General features: G+C 47.0%; 3 protein-coding genes across 3 annotated transcripts; 2 read left to right on the forward strand and 1 right to left on the reverse strand.

Moving 5' to 3' along the window:
• Positions 1 to 1,421: 1,421 nt before the first annotated feature.
• EAE97_004645 (uncharacterized protein) lies at positions 1,422 to 6,238 on the forward strand (the record flags this gene model as incomplete). The annotated part of the gene is made up of 4 exons (XM_038875157.1): positions 1,422 to 1,534; positions 1,831 to 2,269; positions 2,326 to 5,905; positions 5,955 to 6,238. The coding sequence occupies 4 exons, from the start codon at positions 1,422 to 1,424 to the stop codon at positions 6,236 to 6,238; spliced, it is 4,416 nt and encodes a 1,471-aa protein (XP_038733514.1).
• Positions 6,239 to 6,706: 468 nt separating this feature from the next.
• EAE97_004646 (uncharacterized protein) lies at positions 6,707 to 9,589 on the forward strand (the record flags this gene model as incomplete). The annotated part of the gene is made up of 1 exon (XM_038875158.1): positions 6,707 to 9,589. One exon carries the CDS (start codon positions 6,707 to 6,709, stop codon positions 9,587 to 9,589), a length of 2,883 nt encoding a protein of 960 aa, XP_038733515.1.
• A 382-nt stretch (positions 9,590 to 9,971) lies between these two features.
• On the reverse strand, positions 9,972 to 11,651 carry EAE97_004647 (uncharacterized protein; the record flags this gene model as incomplete). Its single annotated transcript, XM_038875159.1, has 1 exon — positions 9,972 to 11,651. The coding sequence occupies one exon, from the start codon at positions 11,649 to 11,651 to the stop codon at positions 9,972 to 9,974; it is 1,680 nt and encodes a 559-aa protein (XP_038733516.1).
• Positions 11,652 to 11,882: the final 231 nt, after the last annotated feature.

Below are 11,882 nucleotides of genomic sequence, written 5' to 3' on the forward strand. Positions count from 1 at the left end.
TTCCGGGTGAGCAAACAAACATTTTGATACGACTTGGCCCCCAAGTATGGAATCGTCCGATAGCCGGATACCTTCAAAGAATGTACGATGAAGTAGGTTGTGAATAAGAATCATCTAATGATTTGTTAGACGCGAAAACAGTCTCGCCAAAGCATTCCAGGGCCCGAGTCTGAACAAGCAAAAGCTTCTTTGAGCTTTGCAATTTTTCCTTGTGGTATGTTACATATTTCTTTGATTGGTTGGTAGAGAAACCATTGGCAGCAGTTTCCTCGATACATCAAGTGGTACAAGAGCGATGTAGTAGATAAGTGGTAAAGATGAAATTGAGAGCGAGAGATATTTGGAATGATATACGGTTGGTGAAATCTGGTACTCGTTACCATAAACGGCGTTGTTATTAATGTAGGACACAAAGCCTAGGTAATTATGGCTCGCTAGATCCTTTGGTCGATCGACAAGTCCAAGCATTGGGGGGTCGGATAGACACTCACAAGATAGATGGGAATGGTTGAGGAGATAGATTCAAAAGATGCAAGAATCGACTTCATTGATAGCTAAGTAGAAAAGAGTAGAAGAGCATAGAAAGATAGGAATGTATGCACAAGCTATACTGAATATCTTGGGAGATCCAGCAATATAAAGATTTATATCAAAGCATCAGTTCACCAAGACCATTGAGCAGTCTCCTTGTGATGATATCCGTAGAAATAGAAGATATCACTAGTATCAAAGAGTGTCGCTCCCCGAGTTCTTCGAAGAATACTGCGATGCAAGCGTAAAAAGTGACAAGTATTTACCTATATGAATGGCTATTAAATTTGAGAAGTTGTCCTTGTATATGGAAAGCTATCGAGATGCAGAAAGATATTGAAAACAAAGGCGCTCTGTAGAAAGAGAATAAAGGTTGAACTTCGTCGTATTAATGGTAAAGAAACAAGAGACTAGAAGAAATTCCAGCAATTACATGCGTATACATAGGTATTTATCAGAGCTTCCTATTTTATTGTTCGCCGATGATGTTGGCCAAGGACGGTTGTAGGATCATCATTTTGATGTCGATCACGTGAACGCTAAACCCTAAGCGTACTAACTCCTTGGAGCTACTGACCTTCGACGTTTCTTGCCCTTAACAACTTCCTTCGCTTTTTTTGTACGAAATTCGAGGTTCCTCAAATATCCAGAAGAAACAGTCGCCCCCGCAAATTCACGAAGAAAATTAAATCTTAAATCAATATCATAAGATATTCATTTACAGACAACTTAATCCTTCTCTACAATCTTTGAACAATACTTACTGCATATTTGAATTTGTGCGCATTATCCGCATTCAATCTAAAAAGTCGCCGCGCGATCAAAACTTTTACATCTACACACTTCCTTCCTCATTGTGAAAACAAGAGAAAGCTACCAACAAAATCAATATGCCTTCGCAAATGCCGTCAAGTTTTGCTTCTGCTGCTGCAGCGGCTGCAGGTCCAGGTTCGAGTCGCGATTCTCGAACGGGAAGGAACGAAAGTGCTCGTGGTAATGAATGGTATGTTTGATTCCTTTACACAGTGTATCTTTTTGAGAATTTATTACAATCGCTTTATTGCTATAATTGAGTTATTTTGGTAAAAAAAAACATATCTACATTCGTTACGAATTCTCCGTCCCTTTGATCCAATTACTTTCTTGGGTGTTCGGTGGTTTGAAAATTCCAGACGTCATTACCACCAAACCCTTCTTGGGGTTAGATCATAATTACGACATGCATTCAATCACCGTCGAAGACATCCCTCGTTTATCATGTCAATCAGACTCAAGTATTAACGTAATCTCATATGGTAGGGCCAGAAGAGATGCTAGATCTACCAACGGAAGTGGAAGTGGCACGCTGACCTTCCGTCGTTCCTCCAACGCTCCTCATACATTATCCGCACAAGCAGAAAATCTCCCAGCACACAGTTTCGAAGCTTCCGATGAAGTACCACAACAACAAACTCAATCATATGAGCCATCTGTTCCTGCAGATCTTCGTTATCCGAAAAATCATTTATTGGATTTATACCAGAAACATCGAGAAGCTAAAGATTCCGGCGCACGTAATGGTGACGTCTCGAGACTTTATGTTGAAGGGTGGAACCCGGGTCAGTCGAATGGAACAAATGGTCGAGCATGGGGTAAGGTCACCGATGGTAGAGAGACCCATGGTCCAGATGCATGCTGGGATATGAGTGGTAGTCAGAGACCAGTTTCATTGGAAGAAATGACTGAAGAGGAGAAAATAGTCAGTTTACCTACCTAGCAGCTCGCCGCAGTAACCAACACTAATCTCTACATTAGCTGTTCACTACCGATGTTAATTCCCCCATGAAGCCACCACCCCAGAATCAGAACAAGGGCTCGAACGAACAAGGATCTAACACAAATGGTCGCAAAACCTCGGTTTCTCATGGCTCTGGCAACTCCAATTTCGCAGTTTCTTCGCCAGCATCAAGCAGACCTGGTACGCGCCGCAGGGAGACGAGTGATGCGGTTCCGTTCGCTGCTGGATTAGGATCTCCTGCTGGGACTGGTCGATTTCCCCGAGACGAGTCCTCTCCCTTTTTTACTCGTAAACTCACGGATCTGAAAGATGATGGAGACGATAGAGTGGACGAACCCAAGAGTTCCTTACCATTTGGTCCCTTAATGCGTTCCAACACAGGCGGGGCCAACTTGGGAAGTGCGCCACTATCTCCTTGGGGACCAGCGACCACAAGTGCAACGATGACTCCAATGGGAACCTTCGGTGCATTTGCGATGCCAACTCCGACAACTCCTAGTGAGAAGCGACCAGGATTCGGAAGCATTCGAGGAGAAAGTCGACTTGCACATCTTATGCCGAAAGAAAAATCGGAGGATGGCGCATCGCAGCCTGCCGAGCGTTCATGGAGAACTAGACCTCGAACTGACACGGATCCATTTGGCGAGGATAGTGTTCCAAGCGGCAGCGCTGGTCTCGGAGGTGGTCAAGATACTAGCCCAACCCTGAATCCTCAGCGAAAGGCCCCAGGACTTGATACCCCAATCCGTGGATTATCGAGTGACTTTGGGATGTCTGATATGCCTGGCTTCCGAGATGCCCAATTACGCGCTCAAAGCCATCAGACACCGCAGGGTCAACATTTCAATGAGCCATTGAGTCCCGATACTAACCCGTATCGCAGCCCGCTCGAGGAACGTAGACACGATGATAGTTCCTTTGACGATGACAATTCTCATGAGCGACCTCAACCATTAGGAGGTATCCCGGAGCACACACCAAATGCGTTTAGTAATCTTTCTCGAAATTTTGGCAGTGGTGCCTTCGACGGGAGCGATCGTAGCCAAACATCTAGTGTTGTAGGTGGTGTTTCCCGGGGACCATTCGCAGCTTTAGGGGGACTTCCGTCATTGAGTAATGTTGGTGGTATGGGGGGTTGGCCTACAACTAACAATATGGTCTCTACACCGGACCGCGAAAGTCGATCTGTCTTCCCAAGCGCGTTTGGAAACTCCATATTTGGACCCATGGGCGAGATACCATCGCCAGTCCATAGCTCCATGGGAGGGGGTATGTTTGGGCATGGAAACCCAATGGGTTCTATTGGGCGTGGGAGTAAGCTTGGGTCTTTGTTTCCTCCAGCCATGCAGGCTCAGATGCAAGGTGCAGAGAACGACAATTCTGGTGAAGTGGGAGATTTACGACAAAACAGTGCATTTGGAGCGATCGGACGAACTCAATTTCACCACGGTAATTTCTATGGATCAGAACCTCGCGCCCAGGAGCCATTCTCAGCAGCGGAGTCCCAGCCTAGTGCAACCATCCCACAAGCTACTTCGGCTCAATCTAATTACCAACAAGCCCAAAACGGGCCTGATTCAGCACCTGGTCAACTCCCCAACTCTCAACAACGTATGATGGTTATGCCGGATAGAATGCGATGGATTTATCTTGATTCTCAAGGACAGCCTCAAGGCCCGTGGTCTGGGCTGGAAATGCACGATTGGTATAAAGCCTCATTCTTTACTGCCGATCTCTCGGTCAGAAAACAGGAGGATACTGAGTTTGAACCCCTTGGTCAGCTCATTCGTCGCATTGGAAACTCTCGTGAACCATTCCTTGTGCCTCAAATTGGCATTCAGCATGGACCTCCTACTACCCAAGCCACCCCTTTTGCCTCCGCCGCTACAGCTCCTACTGTTCAGCCTGGATCTGTTCAACCTCCATTTGCCGGAGCATTTCCAAGCTTCGGTACTACCCTGACCGCTGAGCAGCAAAATAATTTGGAGAGACGTAAGCAAGAGGAACAGTACCTCATGGCTAGACAGAGGGAGTTCTTGGCGGCTCAACAGGTCAACATGAAGCAGATGCAAATGGGCGGCCTTCCTTCGACCTTGCACCACCATTCAAGTGCACATAGCTTGCAAAGTCAACCCAGCTTCGGCAGCATGACATCGCCAATTTCTATGCCACCTCAACCTCCAATGCCTGGTGGATTTTTCGAGTCTGGCCCTAGACCAGGTCTGTCGCAGATGATGGGAGGTATGTCCAGTGAGTTTCTTCACGATGATTTGGCTCGCCTTGGTCTCCAAGATCGTCAACAACCAGGAGCAGTTGGTGCGCCAACTTCTCAAGCTCAGCAAATCAACGCACTTTTTGGCCAGCCTCAACACATTGGCGCTCAACGAGAGGCTCCTAGAGCGGAGCCCAATGATCCCGAAGGTTTCGTAGCTCGTCTTCGACAATTCAACCAGCTTAGAGCCGAGCATGATGCAGACGAAGCTGCACAATCTTCCACAAATGAAGATCCCACCCCTCAGCCAGCTGAAGCCGAAGCGATACCTGAAGAGCAACAATCACAATCTCAAGAAGAGGAGAATGTCGTGGAGGAAACGCCTACACCAAAGTCCCCCGAGGTTCTTTCTTTAACTCAACAAATCAAGGACCAACAAGCTTCAGCCGCATCAGCACCTGCAAAGCAATCTCCAATCTCGGCCCCTCAACCTGAATCTCCTTGGGCCAAGGTGAATACCAGCCTTCCAATGCCTTTCCCACCTCCGGCACAATCAACAACCCCTCTTCCTGCTCCAACAGCACAGCGAGGAGGTCGCTCTGGCCTGCCTGATTCCTTACATGCGGAAGTCCAATCCCGTTCTGAGACTCCTGAGGCAGTTAGCGCCGGACCAACTCTTGCGCCATGGGCTGTTCAACCTGTCGAGGCTCCTAAAGGCCCTTCTCTAAAAGAGATTCAAGAAGCCGAAGCAAAGAAGGCTGCCCAAGCAGAGGAAGCTGCCGCTGCTGCTCGTCGTGCTTTACACGAACAAGAAATGAAGATGCTTGCTAGCCAGCCAGCTGCACCAGCTCCAGGTCTCCCAACCACATCTACCTGGGGTGCCATAGCCACACCTACAACCCCTTCTAATGCTTCATCTGTTTGGGCTAAGCCAGTTGCTGCCAAAACTCCTGTAACCGCAACTTCTTCCAAGAAGACTCTCGCAGATATCCAAAGAGAGGAGGAATTGCGCAAAAAGAAGCTTGCGGCTACTGCAGCAGTATCTCAACCCTCCCCCGTTGCAGGTGGTAAACGCTACGCTGATCTAGCGAGCAAGCCATCTGTAACTACTCCTGCCATGGGAGGAGGCTGGTCTACCGTCGGCGCTGCTGGAAAGGTTAAGATTCCAACAGGACCGTCAGCTGCAACTTCACCTGTCCCGGCTCGTGCTGCCAGCACCGTTTCTGTAGCTAGTCCTGCCGTTCGAACAATCAGACCAACACCATCCGCTCGTAATGTAAACATGGCTAGTACTCAGGCTGGTGGCAATACTGCCAATGAAGAGTTCAAGAAATGGACAAAGGCTACTTTGAGTGGCAAAGAAGGTCTTAATTCTGATATTGATGGTGAGTTGAAATTGATTCAAATGCATTACCCAAACTAACATATCTCTAGTTGATGTTTTCATGAATATGTTATCTTCATTCCCAGACGAAGCTAGTATTATTGCAGATGTTGTGTATACTAATTCCCGTGTGATGGACGGCCGTCGCTTTGCTGAGGAATATATTCGTCGCCACAAATTGGCTGACAAGGGCATTGTTGAGCCTGCCAATACTGGATCGAATGATAAGTCCAGTGGAGGTGGATGGAGTGAAGTCGCCAAGAAGGGTCCGCCCAAGGAGGAACCCACGGCTGGCTTCAAAGTTGTTCCCACCAAGAAGAAGGGAAAGAAATGAGGGATGATATGATAATATTTGATTGAGCTTCTCTGTATTATGAATAGCTTTGTCTGAATAGCGATTTTGTATTGCAAGCTAGATTGTTCTTACTAGTCAGCTATCAATTGATGAAGATCAAGTTGACTGACTGATCACCTGTTGACTGGAAAGAGGAAATAACCACATTTTGCAGTAGAATTAGTATCGAAAGAACATCAATGTAAAAGTTGACAGCGTATGCGTATACATGAATACTATGAGTGAGTTCTCTTCCACCGTTTTCCAAATGATATGTGAATCTTTCAACGATTGGATTTGAAGTATACCGATACATGGAATTACACGGAATATGAAGTCTGATTTACGAGGTATTTGATATTTGAAAATCATCGCTTACAAATCATTTCATCCGACCTTGACAAATTTTCCCACATGAAAAAAAAAAGATTTGAAGCCCAATACAACAACAACGAAAATATATTCATTATGTCTTTCGCCTCAGATCTGTCTACCGGCGGCAAGGGCGGCACATTGGATGCCTTACTGTTCAATTTAGAGCAATTAAAAGAACTTGAAGCTGTATCGGAAATTGTCACAAATTATCTCAGTGGAGATTACAAAGCCGTCCTCCGCACGCCCACTGCGCAAATCCTCATACAAATCTTAGCAGAGAACGTTCATCTTTCCAAGGAAGATCAAACTCTTGCTCTCAAAGATGCAAATCTTCAAAATCGGGAAGTTATTCTTTATACATTCATCACGGGACTGGCAGCGTTCAATGCATTCCTCCAAACAAATGTTACGGGACCTTCAGTAGATTTTGGAGATGTTTTTCAAAGTTCGGAATGGAATGCTGATGAGCTGAGAGAGAAATGTTTGAGGAGTTTGGATGTGGATGGTGTGAGTGTGTATCAATACATTCCCAAGGTGGAATTATTTTGTCTGGCAAGATATATCTTTACGGTCGTTTTCCCAAGACGTTCCTGGGTGAAAACCTGGGATTGTAAGTGGATGAGAATTAGAATCAATGCTTATCATCAACGATTGTTGAGTGGATATTCGATGAATGGGAGAATGAGTGATTCGACGGTCTTGCAGGATTTGATTGAACAGGATTTAAAGGATTTGGAAAATGAGATGTTTGTAGAGGAAAGTCCGTTTGGAACGGATGCGAAGGTTATGTTATTGTTGGAGAAAGCCCAGATTTATATTATGGAAGGCTTGGACTTGAAGGCTAGAGAAAATGTGAAGAAAGCTAGTGAGGTTTCGGGATTCGAATATGCTCTTTCTGGAGCCTTGGGAAAGAGGACAAAGTTTCAACAGACTGATATTTCGCAATTGGTTGTTTATGCAAAGAGTAGAGAGGACGATGCGAGTACCAAGGTCGTGGAATCGGCAGAAAAATCAGAGGAAAAGGCTTCGTCATCTGATGTCGAGCAGGAAAGCACAACCGGTCCTCAAGCGTTGGATTTGAACGATGACACATTATTGGAGTCTATTGAGTTTGCCAAAACACCATCCGACAAAGTAGATAACTCAAGTTTACCAGCAGCTTTAGCTGGTATGAAACCAGATGAGCAACCACAACTTCATCCTCTGGACCAGATTGCCCTGTTAACAGAAGCTACTCTCAAAGATACTCTGTCTCCTCTTGACAAGTTGAACAGCGAAGAGATCCTACCATATGCTGTTCGTGTTCTCTCAGATAAACCCACTAATTGGCAAATTTATACACAAGCTCTCTTGGTCCGAAGCAGAATCGAAGCCCACAGATCCAGAACTCAAGAAAGATCTGTTCTTCAACTACAAGTCATCGTGGATCAAATTATTGCCGATACACAAGAATCTACACCAACAGCAGATGCAGACGGAGTGCCACAAATCCAAGTAACTTCTTTCCTTCCACGAGCCAAAGCCGGCGAATCTGCTCCGGTCACTGAAAGATTGAGATACGTCAATCAACTTAACACACCCACAAGATGGGAAATCGAAACTGAACTCGCATTTGCATGGTCAAATGCCGGCTCCCTCGTCAGCGCTCTCGAAATCTTCAAGAGACTAAAGATGTGGGCCGAAGTAGCATTATGTTATCATTCCGTCGCCCAAGAAGACAAAGCTCGACAAGTTGTCCGAAGACAGCTCTACTACTCTTCCCAAGGCCCAGACATGGACAAATACGATATCGACGCTGATGCTGTCGTGAAGGAAAAATGGGATGGAGAAATGCGCACTCCCCCTCCACCCCACGCACCCCGTCTTTGGTGTATCTTAGGAGATCTCGATCAAGATCCAACCTGCTGGCAACGTGCGTGGGAAATATCTAAACAACGTTATGCGCGTGCTCAACGCACACTTGGAGACTACTACACACGAAAAAACGATCTCGCTGCGGCCCGTGAAGCTTACCTCGCTTCCGTGGTTGTTAATCGTCAAAACAACGATACCTGGTCTCGACTCGGTGATATCGATCTCAAGACTGGAAACTGGGATGGTGCCGTTATTGCTTTCCAACAAAGTATTATGATCGATGATACCGATGCGAAGACATACAGCAATCTCGGCTCCGCACTACTATCCAAACACGACGAACTTGTTTCCTTGCAAAAAATCGCAAAGAAGGAAGAAGCATCCACCGATATTCCAGACGATGAAGAAATTGACTTTTCTCTCAATACAAGCGATAGATCCAATGATCCCAAAGAAATCCTCAGGCAAGCTCTGATGGCCTACAAACGAGGCGCGGCCATTGCCCACGGCAATTGGAAAATCTGGGATAACGTCATCACGATCGCGACACGCATGAGTCCCCCCGCCTTCCCCGAAATTCTCATGGGCCTGCGCAATATCCTGCGCATTCGCGCACCTAATGTCGGCGAATACGCAATCGATATGGATATACTCTCTTCTCTCGTGATCGAAGTCGTTAGTCGGGATAAGACAGATGAAGTTGGTTCCTCGGGGGAAACAGGCATCTGGGTGCCCAAGCGCGGGACGCTCGCGCGTGCCGTAATCGAAATGATGGATCGGGATATCATTCCTCTGATTACGAAGCGCGTGGAATTGTACGAGATGGTGGAGAAATTGCGATTGTGGCAGCGGGATTACAAGGGGGCATTGGAGGCGGCAGAGAAGGCGTGGAGGATGAGTATGAATGAGGAGGGGTGGTTGGAGAAGGAGGAGCTGTGGATGAGTGTTGTGGGGACGACGGAGAGATTGGTGGGTGCGTATGAGAATTTCGGGGAGGAGGGGAAGTGGAAGGCGAAGGCGAGGAGTGCGGTTAGAGGGGTTATGGGGAAGGGAAGGGATTTCTGGGAGGGGACAAAGGGGTGGGAAACGTTGGAGGGGTTGATGGAAGAATTAAAGGCGTAGTGGGTAGATATGAGTGGTTGTAGATAGGGAGAGAATGAGTCATTTGCCTAAGTGTCATAAGAGGATTAACATAGGAATGCTGGAAGAGGGACCAAAAAGAGGAAAAAGAAATTTAGACAGAGTTGCTTCCAAAAGCTATTAGAGGACGAATGAATATATGATCAACGTATACTGAGATCAATGTTTCGAAGCGTGAAATGATGGTAAATTCGTGTTTTTCGTCAGATATAACTAGGACTCTAACGTCGGTAGCACACTGCAAGGAAGTACAACTCAGCCCACATAAATATAAAAGCTCATCTTATCAAGAGAAATCTGCATATGAGTTGCAGGTTGAATGATTTCCTCTATTGTCTAAATATTTGGCTGTCAAGATACGAGCCTAACCAATAGCATGTTCCTCTGCGCCTTCTCTTCTATTTTCCTTCCCTTCGCCCCCACCAAAGGCTCCACCGTCTAATATAATATTTTCATTATCATCCATATCATCTTGTACTCTTCTCCACGTTTTCTTTTTCCTGACAACTTCTCCCTCGCCATCGCCACCATCTCCTTCAGTCTCCTTCTCCTTGCCTTTCCCCTCTACCTTCTTCGCGGTCCAAACAGGTTTAATCAGACCCCCCAACAACGGATTCCTACTAAACATGCCTCCTCCCACATTTCCCCCATCCACAGTTTCCACCACCTGAAAATCCTCCACCTCCTCTTCCCCCTCACTCTCAAACTTCGGCGCCTCAATCTTCGCCATCCTCTTCACAATCTTCCCGCCCACCAAATCCACACTGACAACCTGTCTTCTCTTCTCATACTCCGGTCTCGCATTCCACTCCTGCTCCGCCAAAACCCTCTGCTGCCTCTTCAACTCCCTCGCTCTCTCCGCAGGGCTCGCCCACATCCCCCCCATGCCACTTCCTCCTCCAACCGCCACACTCGCCGCAAGACTCGTATCAAAATCCGCAGCTTCATCACGGACCGTTGTCCGCTTCGCATTCTGGGCCTGGAACCCCAACAACCTATCACGATGTTCTTTCGCTTTCTGTTCCGCGGGCGTCATATCGTTAGTTTTGGGTGCCGAAAAGGGCGCAGGTGTACGGGAGACCTCGGCGCGACGATGCGACGAGGCGTCTAGACGTTGTTTTTCCACTCCGCGCTCTTCCCGCAATTTGCGGATCATAGATTGGATTTCATCCTTTCCCAGGATATCTGTTCCGCAGAAAGTACAAGGACCCAATCCCTCTTTCACACAGATTACCTTTCCGCACGCGAGACAATTCGGCGCTGCGGCCAGCAATGGATGTCGCGTGGCTATACAATTGCATCTCCGTTTTGCGGGATCTGACGAGGCCAGCGAAGAATTGGTTGAGATTTCGAGGGTGCGGATTGCGGCGTCGAGATCAGAGAGGACGGTTGAGGCGCCGTGCATGGCGTTTCCGCCGGTGATGTTTACTTTTGTTTTTGGGGCGGGCGAAGCATTGCGAGAGGGGTTTTGAGAGGCAGCGCGAGAGGAGGCGCTGGATTTGGATTTCTTGCCGAAATCAGAGATCAGGGTGCCGGCTGCTGAGGGAGGGGGGCGAGGAATGGGTGCTTGGATGGCGGATGGGGTAGGGTCGAGGGTGAAGGCGTTTGGGGATCCTGAGACTTTAGATGAGGATACGGGTGTGGATTTGCGGGATACGTAGTCATCTTCGTCTTTCTTCTTGTATGCGGTTCCCTGCCCTGTATACGTCTCTTGAACTTGTCGCGGTGCTGGTGTATGAATAGGAGCCTTCTTCTTTTTGGGTCCTCGAGTTGATTTAGGGACGCCGGATGTAGATCCCTGTGTTGAAGATTGTGCTGAAGCTTGTGAGTATGTTTGTGCCTGTGGTGGAGCAGCTTTTGCAGTTGGATCTTGTCGTCTGGAATTGAATGAAGAGATGAATTCGATGCTTCCGGGTGATTCTCCTAGTAGATCGATGAAATGATCTCGAGCGGCAGGTTTAGAAAGTGTGTTTGCGTAGTCTATTACTTGCTTTAAATCTTCCTCTGGTAGAGGTAAGAGGTTTTGTAATTGTGCGAGAGACATGGTCACTCTCTTTGTATTGTATTGAGAAGACGACGTTGAGTTGATACCAGCACAAAATGTTGATAAGAGTCTTGATCAGTTTATTTTGGTTGAAGGTGCGGCACGGTTCGTAAAATCATTGGCGTCATCATTGAAAGAAGTAGTGGGGTAATCTACCTTAATCGTCCACCAGTGGGTGCATGGACTGACGGGACACTTCCCAATTTTCAATATTTTCAATAAATCCATTCT

Source organism: Botrytis byssoidea, assembly GCF_014898295.1.
Source record: "Botrytis byssoidea strain MUCL 94 chromosome Unknown BBYS_008, whole genome shotgun sequence".
NCBI lineage: Eukaryota > Fungi > Ascomycota > Leotiomycetes > Helotiales > Sclerotiniaceae > Botrytis > Botrytis byssoidea.